The sequence below is a fragment of the Metarhizium robertsii genome (genome assembly GCF_000187425.2).
Source record: "Metarhizium robertsii ARSEF 23 chromosome Unknown MAA_Scf_2, whole genome shotgun sequence".
Classification (NCBI taxonomy): Eukaryota; Fungi; Ascomycota; class Sordariomycetes; order Hypocreales; family Clavicipitaceae; genus Metarhizium; species Metarhizium robertsii.
The window spans coordinates 732,913-747,237 of NW_011942160.1; the positions used below are offsets into that span (position 1 = coordinate 732,913).

General features: G+C 51.5%; 7 protein-coding genes across 7 annotated transcripts; 4 read left to right on the forward strand and 3 right to left on the reverse strand.

Annotated features, from left to right (window-relative positions):
* Positions 1 to 139: 139 nt before the first annotated feature.
* On the forward strand, positions 140 to 1,272 carry MAA_07192 (NAD(P)-binding domain protein; the record flags this gene model as incomplete). The annotated part of the gene is made up of 3 exons (XM_007825190.1): positions 140 to 160; positions 214 to 631; positions 689 to 1,272. The coding sequence occupies 3 exons, from the start codon at positions 140 to 142 to the stop codon at positions 1,270 to 1,272; spliced, it is 1,023 nt and encodes a 340-aa protein (XP_007823381.1).
* A 1,180-nt stretch (positions 1,273 to 2,452) lies between these two features.
* On the reverse strand, positions 2,453 to 3,409 carry MAA_07193 (uncharacterized protein; the record flags this gene model as incomplete). Its single annotated transcript, XM_007825191.1, has 4 exons — positions 2,453 to 2,600; positions 2,658 to 2,756; positions 2,887 to 3,066; positions 3,141 to 3,409. 4 exons carry the CDS (start codon positions 3,407 to 3,409, stop codon positions 2,453 to 2,455), a joined length of 696 nt encoding a protein of 231 aa, XP_007823382.1.
* Positions 3,410 to 4,316: 907 nt separating this feature from the next.
* On the forward strand, positions 4,317 to 4,952 carry MAA_07194 (uncharacterized protein; the record flags this gene model as incomplete). The annotated part of the gene is made up of 2 exons (XM_007825192.1): positions 4,317 to 4,361; positions 4,419 to 4,952. The coding sequence occupies 2 exons, from the start codon at positions 4,317 to 4,319 to the stop codon at positions 4,950 to 4,952; spliced, it is 579 nt and encodes a 192-aa protein (XP_007823383.1).
* Positions 4,953 to 5,741: 789 nt separating this feature from the next.
* Positions 5,742 to 7,271, forward strand: MAA_07195 (protein-tyrosine phosphatase; the record flags this gene model as incomplete). The annotated part of the gene is made up of 5 exons (XM_007825193.2): positions 5,742 to 5,889; positions 5,946 to 6,140; positions 6,197 to 6,535; positions 6,594 to 7,058; positions 7,123 to 7,271. The coding sequence occupies 5 exons, from the start codon at positions 5,742 to 5,744 to the stop codon at positions 7,269 to 7,271; spliced, it is 1,296 nt and encodes a 431-aa protein (XP_007823384.2).
* Positions 7,272 to 8,812: 1,541 nt separating this feature from the next.
* On the reverse strand, positions 8,813 to 9,527 carry MAA_07196 (dienelactone hydrolase; the record flags this gene model as incomplete). The annotated part of the gene is made up of 3 exons (XM_007825194.1): positions 8,813 to 9,170; positions 9,228 to 9,336; positions 9,392 to 9,527. 3 exons carry the CDS (start codon positions 9,525 to 9,527, stop codon positions 8,813 to 8,815), a joined length of 603 nt encoding a protein of 200 aa, XP_007823385.1.
* Positions 9,528 to 10,204: 677 nt separating this feature from the next.
* MAA_07197 (uncharacterized protein) lies at positions 10,205 to 11,141 on the reverse strand (the record flags this gene model as incomplete). Its single annotated transcript, XM_007825195.1, has 2 exons — positions 10,205 to 10,926; positions 10,988 to 11,141. 2 exons carry the CDS (start codon positions 11,139 to 11,141, stop codon positions 10,205 to 10,207), a joined length of 876 nt encoding a protein of 291 aa, XP_007823386.1.
* A 915-nt stretch (positions 11,142 to 12,056) lies between these two features.
* On the forward strand, positions 12,057 to 13,118 carry MAA_07198 (alpha/beta superfamily hydrolase; the record flags this gene model as incomplete). Its single annotated transcript, XM_007825196.1, has 1 exon — positions 12,057 to 13,118. The coding sequence occupies one exon, from the start codon at positions 12,057 to 12,059 to the stop codon at positions 13,116 to 13,118; it is 1,062 nt and encodes a 353-aa protein (XP_007823387.1).
* Positions 13,119 to 14,325: the final 1,207 nt, after the last annotated feature.

Below are 14,325 nucleotides of genomic sequence, written 5' to 3' on the forward strand. Positions count from 1 at the left end.
TTGAGTTGATCGCCACCCTGATCACAGCACAATCCAGGCACAGACCAGTCTTGCTGCACAGACCAATCTTGCCCCAGCCCTACAATACACTCAACATCAACCCCTAAACATCAGCCCCTCAACTTCAAGCCCAAGCAAAATGACTGGAGATATCGTCCTGGTATGTCTTCTCCGCATCCAAACACGGTTGCGCAATATCTAACAAAGCCCCAGTTGACCGGCGCCACCGGCATGATCGGCTTCAAAACCCTCGTCGAGCTCCTCGAAAACGGGTACACGGTTCGCGCGGCCGTCCGCAACCAGGCCGGCTTCGACAGGATCTCCTCCCTGCCCTCTCTGCAAAAGTACAAGCCCCCACAACTCACCAGCTTCATCGTCCCCGACATCACCGTCCCCGGGGCCTACGACGAAGCCGTCAAGGGAGCAAAGTACATTGTGCACGTTGCGTCTCCGATACCAGACAACAGCGGACAAGACCATGAAACCTCTCTCATCCGGCCCGCCATCCAGGGCACCGTGGGAATACTCGAGTCTGCGCTCAAGACGACAGGGATCAAGCGGGTAGTAATCACAGCCAGCGTGGCATCGATTGCGAGCAGCGCGCGAATGGCAACCGGCGAGGTCATCAACGGTAAGGGTCCCCCATCCCCCAGACACACGCGGCAATACCTACCTAACAATGTTGCAGAAAATACTCTCGACGTTGAGACGCAGCCTCCATTCGCAGACGACTTGGCCGCCTACTCCGCCTCCAAGGCCCTCGCGTACCAGGCCACCAGGGACTTTGTCGCGGCGCACAAGCCGCCCTTTGACGTGATCAACATCATGCCCGTGTTCGTGTTTGGCCGCGACGAGACCGTCACGGAAGCGGGCTCCATTGCCAAGGGGACCAACGGCATCCTCGTCGGCCCTCTTCTCGGCCACGCGGGCGGATACCCTCTTCACGGGGCGAGCGTGCACGTCGACGACGTTGCGAGGATGCATGTGCTCGCGCTGGATCCCAAAGTCGCGGGGAACCAGGATTTCCTGGCTGCCGCGGCGGAGGCCGGAGGCGTCGACTCTGCCCGGTCGTTTGAGATTGTCAAGAGGCGATACCCTGGGGAGTATGCGGACGGCGTGTTCAAGTTTGAGGGCGGTGCGGAGCCGCCTGCCACGGGGGCCAGGGTGGACGGCACAAAGGCCACTAGGGTCCTGGGGGTTCAGTACAAGACGTTTGAGGAGCAGGTTGTTTCTGTTGTGGATCACTTTTTGGAGCTTACTGGCAGAAAGTAACGGTTGCTGGTATTAGTGCCGCTGGTCGAGGCGGCGTTGCGGTACTGAAGAGGGTATTGTCGTGTTTAGACTCGCGACGGAATAGGGGAATTTTGTGCGTTGAGATAGAGAGCCACATGTAGGTGCAATGTAAATAATGGGTGTATTTGTGGATAGAATATAGGGCAAGAGCTAGATTTGGCTTCGTTTGTCATATCCGGTATACTTGGCCTACTGTCCGCTGTGAAAGTGACGGCAAAATACATTGCTCATTTATAAATGTTGCCAAGTATAAGTGTGAGAGGGCTACAAAACTCTAGTCATTCCTTGTCTCGTGGACTCATTCTCACAATAGAGTTGGTGTGTTGGCAATTCTAGACTACGACTGTTTATACTGGACTGTCAAAAAGTTAAATGGTGATGAGATATGTCATTGTCCTGCCATTGTTATCCGCTGTCAATGTCCAGAGATTTAATCAAAAAGGACCCAGACCGATAGCCAAGCCATTAGGGGCTTCTACCCTCCAAGTCTTCCCAAACCTCATTACAATAATCAAATCACGCCCCGCGACAACAACGCACCACACCTACACCGACTCAAGGGCCGTGTCCTCACTTGCTGTAGCGAGGGTGCAGCTGTGCCATCTTTATTCAAGGTTCCCGGCCCATGACCTTGGATATCAATCGTACACGTTATATTCTGATTTGATGGAGAGGCTATACACATTCAACACTAACGCTAAGGTTATTACCACGCGAGACTCTTACGCTGGGCCTTTGGTGGGTTGGGTCGTTGGTATTATTGAAATCTTTAAAGTAAACTCACTGGATAAGGCTTATTAGCTACATGCTAAATTCGCCTCGGGCTCAATTACTGACATGAGGGATACGCCCTGTAGTATATGTGTGATGCAAAGGCGTACCATCTTTTCAAAGAAAGTGTTGTCACTTGCGAAAGGAGAATGCAGCGGGCATGGCTGTGATACCACGTGTAGGGCAGGAGAGAACTGGGGTTCGCTCCCCTTATGCTATCCAAGGATACATGTACATGTCAACTGGTCTTTTTCTCAGCAATCTATAAACATTCCGACACGGTACGAGTTCACAACGGCCTATCCACCGCCCACGAATCGCTCACGTAGAGCCATCTACCCATGCCATATTGAGCATCTGTTTGATACAGCATACTGAAATAAGGACTTTATTTCTTTCCAGCAAAATCATATTGCTTAGTAGCCGCGTTCCACTGACTGACAAACTTGGCCACGTCGAAGCCCCACGGACCGGTGGCATCGTACTTGTCATCGCAAACGCTCTTATCCCCTCTTGCGAGGGCGTCGCAGTAAGGACTATGTGTTGTTAGGACTGTAGACGCCCGAGGACAAAACATGAGTCTAGCTTCTTACCCCAGATCTCCGGTGAACTCCAACTCAAACCATGTCCCTTTACTGGCTCCAGCAGCCGTGCTAGTGCTATCAGGATCAAACTGCAGGATCTTATTCGCCCTGTACAGATTGGCCAGTTCAGCTCCCTGAGTGGATTGAGACGCTCCGTTGACAGGAACCAAGTACGCCCTTCGGATAAGGTTAGTTGACGGCCTGGAAAGACGGCTCGAGGCTACATATGGCAACGTACCCGGTTCCGCCCTGCAAGGAGGACGCGAATGGATACTCTTCGGCAGAGTTAAAGTCGCTCTGTGCCCAGTTGTTGTTTCTGGCGGGAGCCGTGATGGGATCCTTCTTCCTCGTGTAGGGCGAGGGGCAAGCCCTGCTATCCCTACGGTTGAGGTTCACTCTCTTCTTCACCACGCGCTGCCTATAATAGATGACATTCAGAGACAAGAACGTGAACAGGGGGGGGGGCTCTTCCTGGCCTGGCGAGTAGCTTACAAGACCTTGGGGGCGTCCTTGCACAAAATAGCCCAGCAGTCAACATCAAAGGTGAGTTGATTCCCCCCGGTACCGGTAGGGTTTTTCTTGCTGCCCTTGGTAACGGTCACCTTGGCCTTGATGGGATCAGTCTTGTCATCGCCAGTGCCGGCACGAGGGAACAGGGGACTGATATTGCTCAGAGGCCCGACGTCTTTGGGCTCATCCAAGATTGGCGTCGCCAGCCCGAGGGCACAGAAAACGAGTGCGACAGCAGCAGTGAGTTGCATTTTGGAAGAAGAATTTCAACGAGTGTCTTGAAAAAGAGTGTCTGGGTTCTCTGCACCCGGGTTTGTGTCTTTATGGATGTGACTGAAGCTGAGGGATACTTGGCGAGGATGAGTAGTTCTTTATATCCTGGGCTTTGGGAGGCCCCAAGACGATGTTATCTCCATGCACTTGATGGCATGAAGCCTCTTCACTACGACGCTTTCCAACTGCCGCCGCGGCCATGCAGCGTTGGGCGCAGGCTCGAAGCATGGCGGTTCAATCATGGATTCATGATACGGCATAAAATTACAAGCGAGAATGACAGGGTCGATATTGCGAAGACGCGAGTCCACGTGGTTTAGAGTGGTTGCCAAGCTCCGATCAATGCCTTTCATGTCGTGATCCATGCTGCGCCTGCCGTGACGTGGCCATGTCAGTGGGATGATTTGATGCGCCGCAGGTTCAACTGCCGTGTCCTCAACTAGTCAAGAGAAGTTGAAACACGTCGATACGCTAGTTGCACCTGTACGACGACTTCTTCGGGGGCAGCGCAGCGACGGGACGACCGGAAGACTCGTCAACCCCAGACGCCGGCATCGGGGAGAAACCAAGGCCGTGTATAAGTTTGGTAGATAAAATAAGTATCAATCAATTGTGGGTCGAATTGAGCCCATGTGTTCATCGCGTGGGCCGGAAATTAAAGCGGAATTTTATCGGAATGATATAAGCATTGAAGTGATTGGACTTGCAAGCAGGGGTCGTGTTTCAATCATTTCATCTGCCGTTCATGTAGCTGTCTTCCATGTAACCTTGTTCTTCTTCCTTTTCTCCTTCCAGGTCTTCTTCTTCACCTTCACCTAGTCGAACGCCTGCTTCGCGTCTTTCACTTCTGCACACCATCCGCCCGTTGCTCCATCACTGTTCATCATGTCCGCCATTCTTCTCTTCTGCACCGCCAAGGTGCCAGCAAAGGTATGCGAGCTACCGAGCACAAGTCCCGAGGATAGACGTGCCGACGCTGTATTCTAGGTCATCGATCAATTAATGGAGGAATCTGCCACTGCCGAAGATGCAGACAATATATTCAGTCTGGTTCGAAGCCCAGACCAGCAACGCCTGGATGAATGGAAGACTGAGCCCCCGGTGCAAGACTACGACACGGGATTCGAGGCTACACCCGACGCCGAGTTACGAAGCCTCATTGAGCCGCTGATTCAGAGATCAACAAACGGAAACTCAACCAGCCTTGCCAGCGATTGGATGGCGGTACTCGACGAGAAATCCGAGGCGCAGTCTGCCGTGGTGTTGCACTACTCGTACCCACGGGAACTTTGGGAGGAGGCCATTGTTGGTCCGGCCGAAGTTGGCCAGGAGACCATCTGGTGGAAATGGCGTGTGCCGTTCAAGGCAGCTTGTACCTTTTTTACTGCCATTGATAGCTGTGGCTTCAACGCGATTGAGCTGTATTCGCGGGAGGAATATCGTGACGCCGAGGGAGTCCTTCAGACTGAGACCCCAGACATGATTCTTGCAGGGGAAATGCAAGATCCAAACGAGACGTAGAAAATGCGCTTCGAGTTGAGTCACTAGGCAAAAGGCAACATTACAATAAAGGGGCACGTTGTAGTCTGCATCACAGTTTATGCGTAGTTGCCTGTTTCTAGTATTGTGTGCTACGAAATGGTTCAAGATCCTTGTGCCTCCAGATGTCACGTCGGAGACGCCGTCAACGCGAGTCACGCCAAGTTGGTTAATTTGCCCGAATGTCCGGACGTGACAACCCCAGACTCTATCGACAGCTTGATGTAACCACAGCCCACATTCATCCTGCCCTCGGCTGTGATACGGACATTGATGTCAAAGATCGGCGCAAAGAGGACAGGCCACAATGCTGATAAAGCATTAAATTACGATTACACGTAGGCTGCACACCTTGTGCCAACGCCCGCTAGCAACTGCCGCGCGTGATTTATGCAAAGTCATAAGTGTTCAGCAATGGCGTGGTCGGTGGCCGAGTCCAAGAGTCCTGGATTCATCTGGCCTCATGATGTAGCTTGAAATCATGGCTACGTGGTTCATCCCATTTCCGCATCATGCATTGGTTCCGGAACCAGCGGCATGATGGCACGAAATTATGACTCGGAAGGCAAAGGAATCATCTGCCGAGCTCAGTGGTTCGCCCAAAAAAAAAGACAATGTAAAAAAGCAGAGTGAGCAAGCGGCCATCATGATATATACCTCGCTCTCTGCTCCCCATGTGCTGCTGAATTCGTGACAGACAAAGGGAATACCGCCAAGACAATCGTTTTTATTTCTCAAGAGTAAACCCACCTCTTTCACACAGTCATTACCATGAACCAAAAGTCTCTTTATGTGCTGTTGAGCACCCTGCTCTGCCTCCAACAGGTTAGCAGTCGGGTTGCTGCTCGCGACGACGCAGCACAGGCTTCATGCTGCGCATCATCGAACGGGGCTTCGAACCTCGTCGCTCGCGCCGACGGTAGGCAGCTTGTCCGCCGGCGTGGATTATCAGTGCTAACAAGAGTCTCGGGACAGGTGACGTGGACGATTGTGAGGAGCTAGAGTTGTACGACGAGGGGATAGACCGAGAGGAACTGCAGCGAGTGGAAAACGGCGATTTTGACGGCTTCACCGCAACAACCTGCGCGGTTGTCGTTGCCTATGTGCTCAAGAACAACAACCCAGGGGGCGGCACCAGCCTCGGCCGCCGCGCTGACACTGACGAAACAGGTACGGGCATTGTGCGACAACTTGCGTGTCTCTGCTAACCGTGATTCTATTCGCAGACATTTCTGAATGCCATCGGGCCCAGGATGTTCTGAAGAAAATGAAGATACCGGAGCCGTGCCGCAAAATCAAGGAGATCGAGTTCGGCTTCACTCTATCCAACGATTGGTGGTCGGGAACCAAGGATGATATCGGCGCTACAATCTCCGGTCCAGCCGGCAAGGCCGAGTTTACCATTACGGAACAGCCCTCGCGAGGAGAATCAAAGTGGGTTCCTGTGAATATGCAAGAATCCTTCAAATCGGACTCCATTGATATCACCGGCATCAACAACCTTACTCTTACCGCCGAGACGTTCTTCCTGAGAGGGCCCCAAAGTGACCAGTTCAAGGTCCAAGGTGAGAGCAAGCAAAAGGAGATGGATGCCCTTCCTGTGACTAACGATTCTGCTTCAAGATATTCGACTCCGCGCAAAATGTGCCGATCCCGGCTTTGAAGCTAGAAATGACCAGTACGTCGGGATTAATGCTTGGTACGGCCGTCCCCAGAAGGGCTGGTGGATTTTCGGCAACTTCTACCCGTCGAACTTCGACAGGCAGACCGTGGCAACTTTCCAAGTCGTTCCCGGAGATTGGTCTTTTGCCCCTCCCTGCAACATCATCAAGGATCTCAGTTACGAATTCACCTTGGGCGGCACCTGGGCGAACGGCGACGGAACTGGTGACACGTTGACCCTTGTGCTTGGGGAAGGCAAAATCAATCTTGGAAACAGCTTCGACGCTGGATCCAGCAAGAAGGACAATATCGACCTCAAGGCGACGTTTAACAAGGATACCGTTGACATTCGCGACCTCAAGACGGTGTCCATTGACGATGATGACTCTACCGCTGGTACTTTTGACAAGGGTTGGAAGTTTCAAGGTGTGTACTGGCTCAAATTATTCCTTGCGTAGCTAATAGTATACTAACCCTGTCTTTTCCTTAGGCCTCACGCTCTCGGCGACGTGTGCAGATGTGCCAAAGAAGGTGCAAATGAGGACGTTTGCGTCTGAAAATAAAGACGTAAGCCACAAAGATGGCGAGCCGGCTTGGTCTGGCACCATCACACCCGCTGATTGGCTAGAAGTCGCTTAAAGAAACGCGGAGACGGAGACAAGCAGGAAATCAATACATGGTGGCAGATTAGGCTGGCTTCTTTGGATTTCTTCATCTCTCTAGCACCACTACAAGACGCTTTACTGTGCTCTAGACATTATAGGTTCAATTCAATTTGATTTCTGCAATAGACATGATAAAAACATTAGATGACGAGCATGTTCTTGGCCAAAGTGATATTTGTAATGTGCTGCGGCTTTTATCGACACGGAAAAACGGGAGAAATCAGAGGAACCATTTGTTCAATGTAAGATGGCTTGTATAAGAGGATGGCTCTAATAAGTCTTGCCTTTTTGGTTAAAATTATGGCCAGGATACTTCATGCGCGCACAGGGCTTCAGCCAAGCATCGGGTGATAGTAAGCTATTGCCATTATTTTAACGACTCTGCCAAAAGTAGAGGCCCCCTACTAGAACAGGTCCTAATTCGATAGATCTTCTGCTTTCCCTTAAAAGAGCTATTAACATGGGCCGTGAAATCCAGGGGTTGGTGATGAGTTTTAAGACAGATTGATTAGTCAGCTGGCGACTGCATAGACGACGATGACATCGAGGTAGATCCAATCTCCGGCGAGGCTATACATGATAGCAGGAGCTGGAATATTATCTGAGATTTACAGGGAACGCACGAGATGGCGATGGACCGGCAGCATTACGCAATTAACGTGGGGACTCCGGCACGGTTACCGACGGAAATAATCAACAGCTACCAGACCGGGGCATCGGCACCAGTTGTGGAGCATGGCAGTAATATCAGGCTCGTTAAAGCGCAAGGTAAAAGTATACGGCAGTGGGGAAGCAGGTTCAGGCAATATTGAAGGGATAGTGCGTTAAGGGCAGGGTAGCGGAGCTGGTTATTGAGACCAGACCCGGTATGCCAAAGTAGACAGAAACGCATCGTATACTGCCGGAGCTATAGGCAGACAAAAGCGCTAGCAGAAGAGATTAAATGCCAATTCCATCACAGCTTAATCAGAGGCGGCCAGGCGAGAGGCAATATCTGTCAAATTAATTATATGTAGACTCTATCTAGCTCTATCCCTCCTAGTCTAATAGATTCATGTTAGGTTCAAGACTACTAGCGGGTGCCAGCCGCAGTCGTCCCGGGGGTTACCCAGACCCCTAACCACATGAATTTAACGATTAGGCTCCAAGGGTACGTATTAAACTAGCCCCTGATAACTATTTAATATAGTTAATATTATATAGGCTCCCGCGACCACGATCGTTAGGTCCAGGCAAAGCCTGAACCACAATACAGTCGATTATTGACCCCAAGTATCAAACCACCTTGTAGCTTGTACAAATGCAGCTTCCTTCCCAAACTTCTCAACTGGGTTAGATATGTTGGCTCGCACTGCAAAGCCATGGCCCGTGCCGCCATACAGAGACAATTGATACGGCTGCCCTGTTTGCAGTAAAATCGCCTCTATCTGACTTCGTCTTTCAGGCGGCATCAATTCATCCCCGTCTAGCTTGCAAGTCAGCTTTCTACAACGTGACGTCGTGCTCAAACACATGCTACTTACCAGCAGCAGCGACGCTCGCTGGGCCAGAAATACCAGAGATTTCGCCGTCCTGGAGCAAACTTGGGTGGGCGGCAAAAGCTAGGTCGGCGCCGTTACAGCCGCCGAGGAAGCGTAAGGCGTACCTACCGCCGAAACAATAGCCAGCGGTGGCGATCCGGTCAATACCAAGAGTCTCACGTATATGGCTGATGGTTGATTCGACAATGGGGTCTGTTGCGTTGGGTGAATGCAGTTCAAGGAATGCCGTCGTGTTGAAGCTGGGGTCGTTGAGATCGCTGGGTGCCGGAGTGCCGTTGAAGATGTCGGGAGCAACAGTCATGTATCCAGCTCGCGCAAAGCTGTCCACGAGGCTATAGTAGCACGTTTAGCTGGGAAATTTTCTCCAGACGCTTTGTAGATAAACTAACAGTTTGTTCTCCAGCAGTTGTATTCCGAATACGTCGGTTAAATATAGGACAGCGATGCCGGGCTTGGTTGTCGCTTGCATCTTTTCCGGGCTTGTAATATACATGTTGACTATTATTTCGAAGCCGTTAGCATACCCAACGTGACAATATTTTCTGGTGCTTACCCCCATTGTGTTCTTCTGTAGACCCGACAGGGTCGCCTTGGTGGGCGACTGTTGGGGCATCTGCAACTGGACACTCGGTTGCTGAGGCCAAGGGGCCGATGCTTGATGCGGCGAGTAAGAAACCGAAAGCCTTCATAGTGAGGTCGAGTACGGCGTAATAGAGATGGTTGTGGCTGCGGTATTTGATGCTAAACTTGGTGTCACCGGCAGGGTCATTAGTAGACGTGCATTGTCGGCTGCCCGCTCCGTCGTATATATAAGAGTGCTGATAAGGTTGACGACAATCCCTACCTTTCTGGGCTCTATACTGTACGGCAGCACTTTTTGCACGTCTTGCATGAAGGCTTGCGTGGACGCTTGCGCCATCCCTGACACTAAATTGGAAACTGTCAGATCGACATGTGGTGTGGATACATGTACCGTTACTAGAGGCATCGGTACAAAGCTGAACGAGATGTAACCGACCAGACGTGTATTTATTTTTTATTTACACAATTTATAAAAGGATGTATATTTCTATTAATTTCAGTCGTGCATGAGGAGCTCCGCAGATGTCAGCCACCCGCATTAGCGTCCAGGCGCGCCCAGGATAACCACATGTGCAGACTCCATAATAGTTGAGACTACATATTTAACTTTGGAGCTCGTGAGCTTTAAACGCATGGACCGTGCTAATAAGGAAAGAAGCTAAACCTACCCATGTCCGGCACTTGCATATCCGAGTTTCGGGACGATGAAGCGGATGCAGTTGTCATCACATTGCATCAGCGCCAATACATCAAAACTACATCAACTCGGCAAAACTATTCCAAATTACACATTGAATACAATGCCCTCCAGCCCCCGTTTCCCTCTCCAGTAGTTGGTCGCTTCTTTCAACTCGACACAGCCGGCCAACAACCAGCCCCATTTCTCGACAAACGACTCCGTCACCTCCCATCCGCCAGGCTCCCACGGAGTACCCCAGACGATGAGGCCAGCCGAGTCGACGCCAGCACCAGCTCCGCCATCCACCACATCCCGACAGAGATGGTCCTCATCGAGCATTTCCCTGCCCGGTACCAAAGCGGCCAACAGATTATCCCGTAACCTGGGGCAGGGGAAGAAGTCAATCCACGGATGATGCTCTACGTTCAGCTGCAATAATGTAGGATTCATAAAATAGGGCCGTCTGGTTGGTGGCGCATGCAGGGACGGGGCATACTCTCCCGGTGTGCAGAATGGCGATGTGGCTTCATACGTCAGCCAGTCGTTGTTGAAGCCCAGGGCTTGGGCAATCAGCCCAAAGGCTTGAAACACGTTGAACCTCACGACGCCATTCAAATCTGCGAGGCTCGGTGACCCGATTTTGTATCTACCGTAGCTGCTCTGGGCCACTTGGAGCAACAGTTGTCGGGTCTCGGCTTTTCCAAGCAAACAAGTAGGCGCAGAAGATGGTTTGCCGTTGTCGCTGGTGTGATGAGCACCATCATCGGTCGTCGGCAATAACCTTGGTCCGACTGCGCTGGTGGAAGGCAGCGGAAGTATTCTCCGTCCTTGTCCAACACTAGTTGTCAATAATAAACAGACGGGAGTATGCGAAGCATGTTGGCTTACGTCGTGCCCGTTGGTTCAGACGATTCTGCAGCTTCCTCCTTTTGGCGCTGCTTGCTGTGCCGGTCCAATCCTCTGTTGGGCCCAGTGCCTCTGCTAGCTCTGCAGCTGTCTGGATCGGGATGCGCTTTGTGCCCGACTGAAGCGTCGTGTCCATGGCTGAACTGAACTCGAGGCCCGAATGTGCCCGGGATTGAAAGAAGACGGTCCGGTGGCCCCAATGGCATATATACTACATGCAGGCTGCTGACGGCGGGGCAATCCAATCAAGATTGAGAGCACATGTGCAGGCTCCTATTGGTTCAATGTTTGTCAAGTTTAATTGATTGACCCATCAATTCAACGCGGCTATCTGCCAAGCGTTTGGGCTTGTCAGCAGCTTGCATTAGGGCGTGCAAGTTTACGGGCCCTGACCATGATGACGAGCTACCAGACATGTAGACTGGCCGGCGCTTGAAACATTGAAGCTTATCAATTCTCCATTGGAGGAGCAGTGTACCGTCAATACATCCGCATCACCCAAGACTCATCATCAAGCCCCGCAAGCGACAGCCGAACGTCACAATTCCATTGACGTGCTTCACTTTGCTTCCATGGACAAAGTTTCTTCATACAAAGTCGATAAGTGGCCGAGAAACAACATGCCACCCATGTCTATGTTGGCTGTGCACAATTGCACAGCCTTTGCTAGTTTCGGCTTTAACCCTAACCCCGCCCAGGATGGAATCGTGTAATTTGGGACGGGGAATATGACGTGCCAGAGGGAGGCGTCGATTACCCATCTACGTCAACTGCCATCTTGGCCCGCCGGCGACTCTTGTAGGAGAGAATGTTGGCGACGCGCGGTCGTCTTGTGCGCTGCAAGGATGAAGTGCATCTCGCATGATTCAAGGCCACATCAGAACCAGTTGACCATCAGAACCAGTTTACCATGACGACAGCGGCCATCATGACCTCAAAACATATAAAGACGACCGATATGCCGGCGACTCTACTCGAAAACCTCAGCCGACATTTCTGTTAAAACGCATACCAGACACATACCCAAGCACCGCGGACAATAACGACAAAAATGCTGGCAAGTGGCATCTCACTCGGCATCATGGCCATGGGCACCACCATGTCCGCCATGGCACAGAACATGTCATACGGAGCCGACAACTTCTATCGCAGTCCCGCCGTGGAAGTGCACCCCATCACCTTCCAGAACCAATACCGCCAGAGCATTGCCGGCAACCTCTTCATCCACGGCAAACTCAACCGCAGCTCCAACGCAACCGCGCCGGCCATCGTTGTCGGCCACCCAATGGGCGCAGTCAAGGAGCAGAGCGCGAACCTCTACGCCACCAAGCTGGCCGAGCACGGCTTCATCACCGTGTCGCTCGACCTCCCATTCTGGGGCAGCAGCCACGGGGAACCTCGCAACGCCGTGTCACCAGACCTCTACACCGAGGCCTTCAGCGCGGCCGTCGACTACCTCGGCAAGCACCAGTCCGTCGACCGCCAGCGCATCGGCGCACTGGGCATCTGCGGCAGCGGCTCCTTTGTCATCAGCGCGGCCAAGATCGACCACCGCATCAAGGCCGTCGCCACCTCGAGCATGTACGACATGGGCGCCGCGAACCGCAACGGCCTACACAAGTCGCAGACCGTCGAGCAGCGCGGGGAAATCGTCGCCACGGCATCGAGCCAGCGATGGGCCGAGGTGGACGGCGCCGAGGTCCAGTACACGAGCGGCACGCCAAACCACCTCGCGCCGGATTCGACTCCTGTCGAGCGCGAGTTCTACGACTTTTACCGCACCAGCCGTGGCGAGTTTATACCCCGGGGGTCGTCGCGGAATCTCACGACACACCCCACGCTCTCGAGTAACGTCAAGTTTCTCAACTTTTACCCCTTTGCCGACATGGAAACCATCTCGCCGCGTCCGGTGCTCTTCGTATCGGGGGATCAGGCGCACTCGCGCGAGTTTAGCGAGGAGGCTTACGCGCGTGCGGCGGAACCAAAGGAGCTGCATTGGGTGCCGCGCGCTGGGCACGTTGACCTGTACGATCGTGTAGAGCTTATCCCGTTCAAGAAGCTGGCCGACTTCTTCTGGAATAGCCTCGGCGGGACTAATGTCACCGCGGTGTAGAAACGATGGATATTGATGATTTGGATTTCATCTGCATTGCCACGTTTAGCAGATGGAAGTAGGCCATGTTACCTTTTGAGCAACTACTTGCGAGGCTGGCATTGAAAATAAATACTCTTTACCATGGCCTGTAAATCATGTCTCTACTAGAACTAGCTTTAGTACGCAACAAGGGCATTCGACATCTTGCAACTATTCGCGTATTTTGATTCCAACACCCCTCACCAACTATTCTAGATTATACTTAGCCCACGTGAATTGCCACCACGTAGCGAGGACATCTCAAACGTTCAACAACGCGTACAGAAAGGCCTGGGCTTCTTACTCCGTGCCAGTTTGCGTTGCTTGTCCGGACACTTTGCAACTCTTCCCTGAGTTCGGTGGTACTACGTTAGGTATATAATCAGTTGGCGAAAAGGGGCACCCATGGCAAAGCCGCTCGTCACTATGGCTTGGGTGTTGTTTTTAAGCACGTGGCTCGGGAATACTCTCGCACGCCATCTCCGTCCGAAATGTTGAACCCACGCGCTGGTATTGAGCAGCTTTTTCTTGTTTGCTACCGACACATGGCTTCACTTTACTACCAAGACTATATCGCTTACCTAATGCTCGCAAATAACATTTAACGACGCCAGCTTTGGGCTGCTGTAAAATTATGTACACTTAAACTATAATTTTGGTTACTAGTATAACCTAAACCTAGTGGTAGTAATTATATTCCTTATAGATGTCAAGTAAGCTGGTCCCTTGATTTTCTTGCCAACGTGTTTAACACGAGTATAATACGGCCGCTAATAAATAGTGCTAGTAATAAGAGCTACGCCCAGAGTATTAACAGAAAAACTATACAACATGTAATTTTTTAGTGTAATTTCTAGTGTAATGTAATTTTTGATTATATCTTTGTTTAATTCTCGACCGCCGCACTCCACAGGTAGGGGATAGTAACAGGGTGTAAACACGAGCATACCTTGGTATACTATCTGTACACACTGGGTTATAAACACCAGCTCTTTTTTCTCTCGTTCACACAGGCCATTTATATAGAATTTGAGGTGTAGACTCGCATATTAAGTCTTATATCCGTACTTATCGCCGCAGTATCTTCTTCTTGGCTATGTAATATATTACTTGTCAGAGACTAAAAGTGGGTCCTAGATATACAGGCCAGGTACTAGTTATTTAAAGGTTTTATAAAAATTAGCTT